This window comes from Myotis daubentonii, chromosome 3 (genome assembly GCF_963259705.1).
Source record: "Myotis daubentonii chromosome 3, mMyoDau2.1, whole genome shotgun sequence".
Taxonomy (NCBI): Eukaryota; Metazoa; Chordata; class Mammalia; order Chiroptera; family Vespertilionidae; genus Myotis; species Myotis daubentonii.
This window is the reverse complement of record NC_081842.1, coordinates 202,609,536-202,623,612: the sequence shown is the minus strand read 5'-3', so window position 1 is coordinate 202,623,612 and position 14,077 is coordinate 202,609,536. Positions and strand designations below refer to the sequence as shown.

The 14,077-nt window shown below is 39.5% G+C and overlaps 1 protein-coding gene across 2 annotated transcripts in view; it reads left to right on the top strand.

Moving 5' to 3' along the window:
• The window catches only part of STX12 (syntaxin 12), a 31,830-nt gene extending 23,617 nt beyond the window's left edge, over positions 1-8,213 (top strand). The window contains exons 6-9 of one of the 2 annotated variants that reach the window (XM_059690602.1): positions 501-606; positions 4,799-4,871; positions 5,582-5,664; positions 7,540-8,213. In XM_059690602.1, the coding sequence (XP_059546585.1) occupies positions 501-606; positions 4,799-4,871; positions 5,582-5,664; positions 7,540-7,635 (358 nt within the window). In that variant the 3' untranslated portion in view covers positions 7,636-8,213. The remainder of the gene's footprint in view (positions 1-500; positions 607-4,798; positions 4,872-5,581; positions 5,665-7,539) is intronic. The other variant, XM_059690601.1, reaches the window with a different exon arrangement.
• Positions 8,214-14,077: the final 5,864 nt, after the last annotated feature.

The following is a 14,077-nucleotide window of genomic DNA, read 5'->3' as shown; positions in this document are numbered from 1 at the left end:
GCTAGGGCTCAAAGCATAATCTTAAGATTTCTGAAAACCAGGAGATGTTTTTCTGTTGGACTGCCAGGTCATTTAGCCTTCCCTTCTCCACCCATTTGGTACCCAAGATACCAACACAGCTTGCACTTTGAGAGTGTCCTGAAGGGAATGGGCTAGTATTCTTCGTTGACTTCAGATCGCTGCCTACTTTGCTTGTCTAGCAAGTCCTAGCAAGATTGCAGAGTGTACCCCTAAATGGAAACAGCAAGGAGTCCCATCCCTCATAATTCTGCTTCATCCCAGTCTTGCCCATGAAAGCTGGGACTTTGTTTTCTTGGTGTTATAAGCGCTTTGCCTCTGGATATGAAAACTGTGGCCCCAGGGCCTTTGTATTGATTGATACCAGAGGAGATGGAGCCTGCAGTGTCCTCGGATAGGCTCTGCTGGCAGAAGAGATGCTGTAGCTGTCTCAGGCACACCTTTGAGAGCAGGAATCAACTAGAGTGCTTGTCTCCCTGCAGCCATGAGGAGTGGAACCAGATGCAAAGCCAGGAGGATGAGGTGGCCATCACCGAGCAGGATCTGGAACTTATTAAGGAGAGGGAAACGGCGATTCGGCAGCTGGAGGTGAGAGCCAGGCCATGTTTTTTGTTTGACTTAATGTATCAGTGCTGTATAATCCACTTGCTCCTCCCTGACCTTCATCTATGGCAGTAGTTCCGAACCCTGACAGCACATTAGAACCACTTGGACTTATTTAAAAAAATCCCCAACTCTCCTCCCTCACACACCATTTATTAGTTTGGACTATGTGAAACTCCTATTTTTTGTAAGTTAAAAATGGGCAAATATCCACAAGAGGCCATGGGGGTGGGTTGTGTTTTTTTTTTAATTTTTTGACTTTAGAGACTGATTTGTTGTTCCACTTATTTGTACATTCATTAGTTGATTCTTGCATATACCCTGGCTGGGGATTGAACCTGCGACCTTGGCATATTGGTACAACGCTCCACCAACTGAGCTAACCAGCCAGGGCATCAGAGATAGATATATATTTTTAATTTCCCAGATGATAATATGCATTTAGGGTTGAGACACACTGCCCTGGGTCCCATCAGTGTCTAGTCTTAGATGAGATACTTCATCCTCAAGTTGGATTATTTAATTTCCTCCAAAGATATTGTATCTTTCTTTTTCTCCCCCACTGCTATTGGTTCTCTAACATTAGAAATACTATCATAGCAGGGAGAGAGACATACTGAGCAAAGTAAACTAGTGAATGTAATGGGCACTTCACATTCAACAGAATTAAGTCCAAATTCCTTAGCCAGGCTCGATTTTCATGTCCAGTCATTTCCTATATCTAATATACAATCCCTGTTCTAATCTATACCTATAAAAAACTAAGTTGACTTACGCCTGCGCAATACATAGAAAGCGCTCGCTGGCGCCAATCGCACACGTGTTTCAAACTATCATTGTCGATTGTGAATTTGGTTGACACTTCTTTATAGAGAAAGAGCGAATAGCGATATTTACAATATTTCTTCTAATTAATTTCCTTTCAGTGTGCATGAATCCATGCACCAGGCCACTAGTGGGAAATAACATACTCTTACGTGTCTCCTGTCTTCTCATACTACACTTCTGGCCACCAAATGTGTAGGTTTTTCCCCACATCAAGCAATTCTGCCACACCAGCTGGATGTCCTGCAATCTAACTCAATTCTGACACTACCTGGAGATAGCATCAGATCCCACAGGTTGAGTTCAATCCCACGCTTCAGATACCATTGTCAAGTCCAGGTTGTTATCTGTGCTTCTGACTGACAGGCTCTAAATTGGAGGTTCCTATCACCCCTCCTTGGTTTTGATTAATTTGCTAGAGTGGCTCACAGAACTCAGGAAAACAAGTTTCTTACTAGATTGCTGGTTTATTATAGAAGAATACCACTCAGGAATAGCCAAATGGAAGAGATACATGAGGCCAGCAAGGTATGTGGGAAAGGGTGTGGAGTTTCCATGCTTTCTCCAGGTGTGCATTCTCCCAGGAACACCATGTTGTTCACCAACCCAGAGCTCTCAGAACCTATTGTTTAGGATTTCTGTGGAGGCTTCATTTCATGAGCTTGATTGATTAAATGATTGGCCTTTGGGGATTGATTCAGCCTCCAGTACCTCTCCCCGCCCCAGAGTGCAGCTGAATGTTCCAAACCTCTGATCACAAGGTTGGTTCCCCAGGCGAGCATCACCCATCCTTAGGGATTATCCAGAAGTCAAGTCTTTAACATAAACTTTGGTGTGGTTGAATAAGGCTTGTTATGAATAACAAGACACCTTTATCTTTTATCACTTAGGAAATTCCAAGGTTTTAGGAGCTCTGTGATGGGAATGGGACAAAGACCAAATATATATATTTATTATAAATAACAATATTGCATCTGTGTTATAGCCAAACTGGGCTATTTGCTCTTTAACTCAGTTACCTTTCCATTTATATGGCTTCTCTTTTGCTTTAAGGCACAACTCAAGTCCTACCTCTCCTGCAGTCTTTCTCCTCTACACAATGTTCTATACTATTTATTAGTCATTTCCCATATAAAAGCCCTTCTTTTTTATCTTGTTGTGTGCTGATCCCCTCAATTCCTACTTAGCTATTAAGTCCTTTTGTATCCACAGCAACTAGTAGTTTGTCCCAACAAAAGCAAACTCTTAGCAAGTAATTGAGGGTGATAGGAAGAACTATTCTTGTCAAGTTATGATTAGGAAGTCATTGCTTTCAAGGTATCAGTTTTTATTGTAGCATTCTGCGAGGCAATGTATTGCAATAAAAAGAGGGTGTGTTTTGGATATGTAATCCTAGCTGCAACACTTAGTTTTCTCACTGAGGAGCTATGTGACTAGACAGATTACATACTCTCTCTGAGCCTCATCATCCTCCAAGATACTTACTTCATAGAGTTACTGAATGATTAATTTAAACTCTTAAAAAAAATGTTTTTATTGATTTCAGAGAGGAAGGAAGAGGGAGAGATAGATAGAAACATCAATGAGAGAGAAACATCAACATCTATTGGCTGCCTCCTGCATGCCCCCTACTGGGGATGGAGCCCGCAACCCAGGCTTGTGCCCTGACTTGGACTCAAACCGTGACCTCTTGGTGCTTGGGTCAATGCTCAACCATTGAACCACACCAGCCGGGCCTGATTTATTTTTTATTTTTTACTTTTAAAATATATTTTATTGGTATTTTACAAAGAGGAAGGGAGAAGGATAGAGAGTTAGAAACATCAATGAGAGAAACATCGATCAGCTGCCTCCTGCACACCTCCCACTGGGGATGTGCCCACAACCAAGGTACATGCCCTTGGCCGGAATTGAACCTGGCTACCTTTCAAACCGCAGGCCAACGCTCTATCCACTAAGCCAAACCAGTTAGGGCTGAATGATTAATTTAAATATAAAGGAGGTATAGTAACATAATGAAACATCATGAACTTTTAATTCTCAGTTTGGCCAATTGTTGTGAGACCTTGACACAAATCATTAAACCTCTCTGAGCCCCAATTTTCTCTTCTATAGAATGAGGATAAACATGTCTCATTGGGTGTCATGAGGACCAAGTAAGTAATTGCCGGGGTCCAACCCCAGCAGGTCCAGGGGTTCCCAAAGGCATAGACGGAGTCGGCGAAGAAGGAATGACACGGAGACAGCGTTCAGTTGATCAGCAGCCTAGCCAGGATCTCTAGCCCGGATCTCCAGCCAAGTTCTGGTCTGGATCTCCAGAGAGGTTCTGCTCAGGTTCTGTGTCCATGCTCTCTTGCTAGGTTCTCCAGCCAGGTTCTCCAGCCAGGTTCTGTAGCCATGTTCCCTCGCTAGGTTCTCCAGCCAGGTTCAGTCACCAGGTTCTAGTCAGGTTCTCTTGCCAATTTCTGTAGTCAGGTTCAGTCCAGGATCTTTTGCCATGCTCTCTCCAGCGAAGTTCTTCTGTCTGTAGGTTCTGTCTGTAGGTTCTCTCTTCTGAATTCTCTTCTAAGCTCTGTCTCTTTCTGTCTTGTTACATCTGTATTTATACCAGTTGATTCAATCCCATCAATCTCTATTCCAAAGGTTAGGGCGTTTCTTATCTCCATTCCAGGGAGTAAAGATTATGTAGCTTAAGCATGATTGTTTGTAGTTAAATTGATTAACTACCCGCCTGGCACTTAGTTAAGGAGTTTCATCCCCTCCCTAACTTCAGGGAAAAATCCCTACCTGGGGATTCAACCTTTCTCGGAGAGGTGACCTTGGTTAAAACACAGCGCCAAGAAGGTGAGCAAACATATTAAGAACCGTATGCTGTATATGCCAGGTCCCTTGAAACAGCAAGCATGGACCTGCTCCCGGCAAGTAATAATTCATAATAGCTAACACTATGAAGTGCTTATTACACAGTTCTAAGAACTTTATATATGATTTATAAGCCTTAAAAACACATAGGTTGTCCTAGCCGGTTTGGCTCAGTGGATAGAGAGTTGGCCCGCAGACTGAAGAGTCCCTGGTTCGATTCCGGTCAAGGGCACCTGCCTGGGTTGTGGGCTCAATCCCCAGTAGGGGGATGTGCAGGAGGAAGCCAATCAATGATTCTCTCTCATCATTGATGTTTCTATTTCTCTCCCTCTCCCTTCCTCTCTGAAATCAATAAAAATATATTTTAAAAACAACAACAAAAAACACATGTGTTATGTTAATAGCTTCAGTTATGTTACTACAGGTAAGTAGAGGAAATGAATCTCTAACATGTTGCCTAATGTTAGTTAATTGTTTTTGTGTTCCTTAGGCTGACATTTTGGATGTCAATCAGATATTTAAAGATTTGGCTATGATGATCCATGACCAGGGTGATCTGATTGGTATGTATTATTAATACCTTCTGGGGCCCTATGTCACCTGCCTATTCTCTCTTTTAGATAATGTAGAAGTAGCCATCTGGAAATTAATCCTAAATTCCAATAGATATACACAAATGTGAGCGGTCTTTTGTCAGAGCTGGTCCATGGCTATTAACAGGTTAACTATTCTGTCTCTTTTTCGTACCCCACGGCTGCTATAATTTTAATTTAGAGTAGCTTAGAAATTTTTTTCTTGTCGTAGGTGCACATAATTTTTTCTCAACCATTTGTGGGTGAGTTGTATACTTTATAACCCTTTCCTGTAAATACTTCAGTGTTTATTTCCAAAGAATAGGGCTATTCTCTTACAAAGTTAGTTACTTCTTTTTTTTAATACTGATTTTAGAGAGAGGAAAAGGGAGGAGGAGGAGAGAGAAAGAGAGAGAGACACACACATTGACCAGTTGCCTCCCATATGCACCCCAATCTACAACCTGGGCATATGCCCTGACCAGAATCAAGCCGGCGACCTTTTGGTGGTACATGGGATGATGTTTAACCAACTGAGCCACACTGGCCAGGGCCGGAGTTAGTAACTTTTGTTTTCATGGCTGGATAGTTAGAATGGTGGTGGTGAAACCAGGATCCCCATAACATCAGAAGTTTGTTCAATTTGCTGCCTTGCAAACATCTGAGTTTGGTAAAATTTCCACTGCCCTTCTTTTTTGCAGATAGCATAGAAGCCAATGTGGAAAGCTCAGAGGTGCACGTGGAAAGAGCCACTGATCAGTTACAGCGAGCTGCTTACTATCAGGTAAAAGGAGGTACCGTGGGGCCTTGACTTACGAGTGTCCCGACTAACGAGTTTTTCGAGATACAAGCCGTCTCTTGGCTGATTTTTTGCTTTGAGTTGCGAGCTAAAATTCGGGTTACGAGCCAGCTTCAGATACCCCACCGCTAGTTGGCGCAGCGAACGTCACAGTGAATGCCACAACATCAGCCCAGCATCACGTGTCTCACTCGTTCACTTTAAGATTTGACATATGAGTAATTTGAGTTACGAGCTCCGTCACCGAACAAATTAAACTCTTAAGTCAAGGCCCCACTGTACCAGAGAAAGTCACTCTGTGCTACAAGCTTTATGGGCCATTAGAAAACACCAGCGATTTTCAACCTTTTTCATCTCATGGCACACATAAACTAATCTCTAAAACTCTGCAGCCGACCAAAAAATATAAAATAGGTGTAATTTAGGTTGTTTGGTGCGTTGTTATTTTTTACAAAAAATAGGTATAATTTTGATTCATTCATACCAGACCGCTACTGTTGTGTTGGCTGTTGTAATTTTTTAATTTGACAATCTAAGGGAAAAGAGGTCAGGTATTGCATTTTTTAAAAATTCTTGCTGCACATCAGTTGAAAATCGCTGGAATACACTGACACATTGAGAACAGCTGCAGCCTTTTTCTTAGGCTTAAGTTGGAGACAAGTAGTCATAATTGCAGTGCCAGTTCCGTTTTTAGTATTTTCCTTTGCAGAGAGATCTACAAAAAGGCATCAAACCTTGAATAAACTTATATAAAAGCTTCTTAACTACCGAGCTAACCCCATATGCTAACATGATACCTAAATTTGGTTTAAGGCTAATTTTATATCCTAAACAGTTGAAATACAGGGTTTCAGTTAGGGTAACAATTGGTACAAAGAAGAACTTTGCAGATACTTTCTGTTGACTTTGCCACAGAGGATGGACATAAAATCAACTCTGACTTCTGTTTATCTATGAATATATAGGGACTTACCATTTGGGGATTATTTATCTATGAATAAATAGGAGTTAATCGTTATACTTTCTGGAAAGTGATATTCTCTTACATATTAGTTGAAACTGGTTTTATTACGTATCTGTGTCTTTATCTGTGTACAAATATTGTGAATGAGGTCCTTCTCATTTCTCAGTTGGGTGTTGCATGACTTTTTAGAAACAAATAGCATTTTAATAATTTTCTATATTCCTAGGATAGCTGTATTTTACCTGGGAATGTTCTTAAAGAAATTTGTTTAATAATAGTGTTTCCTTTTAAAAACTGAGTGATGACTTTAGTATCTAACGGCAAATGAATAATTAAGTAAATTATCTATATCCACTCAATGTTATATTATGTGGAAATTAAAGGAGATGTTTATGATGAGTTTATAATAACAAAATTTTTATGCTAAAATGTTACGTGAGAAAAACATCAAACATCATATAGTATGATCCCAATTATATCAGATAACAATTTGCATAGACAAATGAGGAACTATAATCAAAATGTCAACAGTTTTATCTGTGGGTGATTATTTTGTTTTCTTTCTGCTTGTATTTTTTACATTGAACATGAAATTTTACAATAGGTATAAAACCTTTATTAATATATACATGCACAAATAACTTACTTCATTGCACATAATGCCTAGCAGTATTGGTATAAACAGTTATTTTGATAAACTGTATTTGGGAACCTGGAATTAAAACTTGCACTAATTTCTAGCTCTGGTAACTGTTAAGATTTTGGGCAGGTCTCTGCATATTCACTCATGGATAGAGTTGATTTTGAATTACCAGGAGGCAGATTTATGAAGCACTCTTAGAATAAAAAATTTCACCTGTTTCATGAGTGTCTTCTTAACATATTTCTCTTCTCAGAGAAAATCTCGCAAGAAGATCTGTATCCTGGTGCTTGTCCTGACGGTGATTGCTGCTATCTTCGGACTTATTATGTGGTTAGTTTATGGAAAGTGATTGCCTCAGAGCTTTCTCCCACGGAACTGTTTTCAAGGGCAAATGCTTGCTGGAGTCTACCAGAACAAACTGATCACAGAAGAGAGCATACATCAGAACGTCCTGGAATAACTTAGTTAGAAACTAACTACTAACCAGTCCTTGGAATCAGTGACCTATGGAGACAGTATTTATCAATTTATGTATACATTTTATTGATTTCTCAAATTAGGAATTAATTTATGTAGATTTTGCTTTCTCTTCTATTCTGATTTACCCTTCATCCCAAGTATTTACTGAAAATTCCATTCTAGATATTCTTGTTTTAACAGGGACACTACAGTTTGTAAATTTCTTTTTATGTGTATACAAGATTTACCTTTTTACTAGCAACTGACATAGAATTACTTTTTAGCACCCAGCATATTGGAGTCTGTCAGAAACTGTATAATAAGCTCGCAATTTTTATTATTTAACATTTTAATTTGAATTTGTAAGAAGCCTATTCTCTGTCTGCTTTGAAAGATTTTGGCAATGTATTTAACTAGAAGGTAAGAATTGCACATGTGACCCAGATTAAATGAGAAGTATCGATTTGAGCTGGCCAGTTGTGGGTTTAACGTTTACTTTATTATCTGCTAATGTCATCCACAGTAGTTCATCCATATACACACTAACCCATCATGTTCACTTTTTGAAGAGATTAATTTAATTGACATTACTATACTCCAAGGAGTTCCTTTCCCACCTGCTTATTTAGAAAGGGATAATTAGACAAAGCATGCATTTGGAAAGCAAGTAGGAATTGTTTGGAATGATTTGATCATTTTGTTCTTGTTCAGTTGTGGTTCTGCTTTCCTGGTGAATGATGATGTTACTGTCAAAACACTGTCCTCCCTTATAAGGGTCACTGGGCATTTGATGGCAGAAAGATTTGAAAGGCTAGACTGTAGTTGGTTTAAAATTTAGTCCTGTGAACCTGGCGATAAAGCAAAGAAAAGGTTCATTTTTGTAAATAATACTGGTTTGGAATAGTGATATTAGACTTATCTTAATTTATGAACAAGAAATTAATCTCTCTATGCATAGTTTTAGACAAAAAATGTTTCAATAAAAGATTGTTGTCTTGTAATATAAATATTGTTCACTTCCCTTTTTAACAGGTTTAGAACAGTTAAAGGGAATGTAATTTCTTCAGGCTCTCACATGATTTATGTGAATTGGACCAACAATTTCAGTTCATCTTTTAGTGAATTAGAGGATTTGACCACGCTGGATATATTTATATTAATTTCTTCCAATCCCTTTAATGTTACTTAATCTTTGTTTACCAAGCTAATGTGAATGGTAGGGAAACAAGAGCCCAGATGCATTCTTGCACCATTCTACCCACTTAATACAAATAAACATTTAAAAAACTTTCGTAGTAAGTTTTTATGAGTTAAACCTCCTAATGTGGTAGATTTTAGATAATGTGCTATTCTTTAGAAAAACTGAGACCTGCAAGAAGACTGGGAATCAGAGGAGGATTGATTTGGGGTGGAGTTGGTGTTGCTGCAATCCTTTCCTTGGAAAACAGGATAGAGCTATTGGGGTGTCACAGTGGCCAAAGCAGCAGCTTCAGAGCTAATTTCTTGGTTCTATGATCACTGCCCCTTAAGCTCCAAATTACAGCTGGACTTGGATACATCATTTGTAACATTCCAAGCAAGAAAAAAGTCTTGATAGTGAAACACTGTTGCACTCTGGGTAAAGTGAAGCCACCATAGTTCTGTTCTGTAATGCTATGTAACCTGGCGGTGGCAGTAATAGTGGCCATAGGTAGCAAATAGAATTGGAATGGCCTAGAATTTGCATGGCCTGAAATTTGTAGCAGTTACCACGAGGTTCTGCTAGATGGTCCTAAAAACCTATTTATTTATGACACCTTAATCTATGTTTTATTCATCATTAGGGGCACCCTGGTCTAGGACAATTGTTCTGAACCATGGCTTCACATTAGAAACTAGAAAATTACTGATACCTGGGTGCCCCTGCTGTAAGATTCTAATTTTGTTAGTTTGGAATATAAGCTAGGCATAGGGACTTTTTTTTTTTTTTAAATATATTTTATTGACTTTTTACAGAGAGAAAGGGAGAGAGATAGTTAGAAACATCGATGAGAGAGAAACATCGATCAGCTGCCTCCTGCACATCCCTACTGGGGATGTGCCCGCAGCCCAGGTACATGCAGCCCAGGTACATGCCCTTGACCGGAATCGAACCTGGGACCTTTCAGTCCGCAAGCCGACGCTCTATCCACTGAGCCAAACCGGTTTCGGCTAGGCATAGGGACTTTTAAAAGCTCCAGATAACTCATGAGAACCATTGGTCTGGAGGTCAAAAACTAGACTGGGATACTGAAGGCCTGGAGAATCTCAGCTCTGCCATTAACTTGCTGTAGGTATTTAGACAAGTCATTTAACCTATAGACCCCCAAGTTTTCTCAACAGCTCTCTTCTAGCTGTGAAATTCTCTGATTATAAGGACCATAGGAGTTTGGTCCAAACATGCAAATTCTGTTTGCCTCTGTATTCCTTTCCTTTTCCTCTTATCTCCTTCCTTTGTGTAATGTTTTAGAAATACTGGACAGATCTAGCTGTTCAAGTGAATTAAAATTTTAGTACTATATACGGTAAGGTAGAAATGTCGGGCTGGCCACTTTCTCTGGAAATATACCAGAATAAGAACTTCTAGCTGATGCTTCCAGGGTAGGTTTGTCTTGTTTTGCCAAGGGTGGTGATATACTGCCTTACCATTGGGCAAAAATATCAAAATGAAATTATTGTTCAGTCAGTTCAAAGTAAAATAACCTGAGTCTCCTCCATTCAGTTTTGTCTTGTCTTCTTTTCAGAGGCTGTCCTCAGTCATGCGAATGAAGCATTTGCTTTTGGTCATTAAATGCAGACCGGAGCCCTAGCTGGTTTGGCTCAGTGAATAGAATGTCAGCCTGCAGAATGAAGGGTCCCAGGTTCAATTCCAGTCAAAGGCAAATGCAGGGGTTGTGGGCTCGATCCCCCAGTAGGGGGCATGTAGGAGGCAGCCGGTCAATGATTCTCTCATCATTGATGTTTCTATCTCTCTCCCTATCCCTTCTCTGAAATCAATAAAAAAAAATTTTTAAAAAGAAAAATGCAGACAAGAACCCAGTTCAGATTTCAGTCTATCCTGTTTCCTAGGGCTAGGTATCACCTGCTTTCTTCTGGCTTTTCTAAGCATGTTATTATATCCCTAGGTTTCAAATAATTTTTCAGTATTGCCTTCCAGTGCTATGAAATACAACTACTTTAAAATCTACGCTTATCCAGGAGTTTGAAAGGTTTTGATTCCCAACCTACTTTTAAGCCAATGAATAGTTCATTTTAAATACTTATCTAACATGAAATTTGATTGACAATGTCGCACTTAATTTTTATTATTTTTTTATTTTAAAAAATATGTTTTTAATTGATTTTAGAGAGAGGGGAAGGAAGAGAGAGAGAGAGAGAGAGAGAGAGAAACATTGATGTAAGAGAGAAACATGAATAGGCTGCCTCCCACATACCTCTTACTGGGGATCGAGCCCAAAATCCAGGTATGTGCCCTGACTAGGAATCAAACCGGAGACCTTTTGGTGTATGGGACAATACCCAACCAACTGAGCCACACCGGCCAGGACAGCACTTAACTTTTAAATATAAACTTGAAATAATAGAGTTTTTAATGTTGGACTGTGATTAAGGACCAAGCTTTTACCAGTCCATGGAAAAATGAGAGAAATGATATAGTAGGCTTTTCAAAGTACCATTTTTGAGGTTGAGCTAATGACCTTTCAACTTACTTATTTTTCTTTTTTTAAATTTTCTATTTTTTTTTCTTTCTTTCAACTTTTTTAAAAGGATATTTCAAGATTATAAAAATGAAAAGGTGGTGATATTAGATGGCAGTCTTCATTTTAAAATCTTATTTGGCAAAATAAAAGTCGACATTCCTATAAATTTTTTTCCTGGTCCATGACATCTCTAATGTTTAAACAACTCATTTAGAGTAGTCCCATCACTTGACAACTGAAGAAATTGAGGCTAGGAATGGCAGTCTACTACAAGAATTAAAAGGCTTAAGGAAGTGCTCTGTACATGTGAATGGTCATTTGTAGGGTAATTTTTGACTCTTGCTACCAGCAATTTACAATGCTAAATGTTAAGTGTTTTACATTTTATATTTAATATCTCATATCCACGAAACCAACTAGGAGATATGTTTTCTTGTCCGCTTTGTATGGATTAGGAAAAGGAGGCATAGTAAGTAACCTGTGCATGGTCACACCGTTGAGGAGGGATGGAGACAGGATTTGATCTCAGACTTCAATTCCACACCTTCAGATTCTAGACACTGTCTCCATGCATCACTGACACAAACTGTCCTCATCACCTCTTTCATGAAGCTTTCTCTTAAAATCTGGAGTAGTGGCAGTTTCTACCCAGTTTTTCATGAATGTCTTTTCTTTTGTCAGTCCCTTGTGAACTTTTCATTAACCACCCTGATAAATGAAGCCTCCTGCTTATACTATCTACATACACGTTTTGTTTTTAAGACAGTTTTCTAACATCAATATGCTAATGTCTTTAGATTTGAGTCTAAGGAAGTCTCGGTGTCTAAGAAATGAATCTATCTTTGTTGAGATACCAAAGTCCAAAAGCAGCTAGTCTATCAGTCTTCCCATTTCAAAAAGTTAAGGGTCTAGACTGCTGCCCTCCAATTCGCTGATCTATACTGACATCATTGGTGCCCAAACAAAGAACGTTCTGCTTTAGAAGGCCTAGGTAAGTATAAGGTGCCATTACATCACATGCTAGTGTGAATGTCAGCTGTGCTGAAAGCAGGGAACACAGACCAAGGGTAAGACAAGGGTAAGAATCTAACTTCAAGCTTTCTTGGGTGTATAGTCAGCAATAGGAGGGATTAAATAATGGACCACACACAAAAGCTTGAGAAATTGAAAGGCAAAGTTGACATAGATGTTATCAGGTCACTCAAAGCTAGAAATGGCTTCAGTAGCACCTCATGCCTGCAAGGGGCATGGAACCTCAGAGGCCTGCACAGTCTCTGTAGATAAAAATGAACGTGTTCTTTTCTGTTACACTTAAAACACTTTTGAGACTATTTAATTCCTTCTCAAGAATCATGTCCTTGCTCTCAAAAGAAGAGTCAGCCAGGCCAGCGTGGCCCTGTGGTTGAGCGTCGACCTATGAACCTGGAGGTCACAGTTCTCTTCCTAGTCAGGGTATATCCCAGTTGTGGGCTCAATCCCCAGTGTGGGGCATGCAGGAGGCAGCCAATCAGTGATTCTCATCATTGATGTTTCTCTCTCCCTCTCCCTTCTCTGAAATCAATAAAAAATTTTATTTTATTTTTTAAAGGAAAGAGCCTCTTTTCTTGAGACCAAGTTTAGAATTTGTATTTCCCCCATCAGCCTAGTCTTTGGAATCAAGATTGGAAAGGAGGCTATACACAGGTCAGCGGATAAGTCATCTGATCAATTAACATCCTTGCTGGATAAATTTATTGTGCTTTTGAAAGCCAGAGGAAAGTGATTCTCCTACCTGCCTAAGAGTTGATAATTTCAAAATCCAAGTTAATATCATGTTGCAATTAAATCTTGATTCCTGGAGAGATGTCATTAAGGACAAAATCTTTTGAACAGGTTGATGTTCAATTTAAAATCTAGAGGACCAGCAGCAAGGAAATCAAGAAAAGAAATTATGTGCAGTGCCTCTTTCTGGTTAACAATTTTCAATTTAAAAAGAAACAGCCCTGACCAGTTTTGCTCAGTTGATAGAGCGTCAGCCTGCAGACTCAAGGGTCCCAGGTTCGATTCTAGTCAAGGGCATGTACCTTGGTTGCGGGCACATCCCCAGTAGGGGGTGTGCAGGAGGCAGCTGATTGATGTTTCTCTCATCGATGTTTCTAACTCTCTATCCTTCTCCCTTCCTTTCTGTAAAAAAAATCAATAAAATATTTTTAAAAATAATTAAAAAATTAAAAAAAAAACAGGTCAGATAACCCAAACTTTCTACAAAAGTGAAAAGGTGTTGGGCATCATTTGCATGATAATATATCAGCATCTAATTGTGAGACAGTGGTGATTAAAGAGCATGGCTGGCCTTTGGCATCATACAGATTTAGGTCTGAATCCCACTCACCCTCTAGGGCAGCGGTTCTCAACCTGTGGGTCGCGACCCCTTTGGCGGTCGAACGACCCTTTCACAGGGGGCGCCTAAGACCATCCTGCATATCAGATATTTACATTACTATTCATAACAGTAGCAACATGACAGTTATGAAGTAGCAACGAGAATAATTTTATGGTTGGGTCACAACATGAGGAACTGTATTTAAAGGGCCAGAAGGTTGAGAACCACTGCTCTAGGGTGAGGCTGGGCCA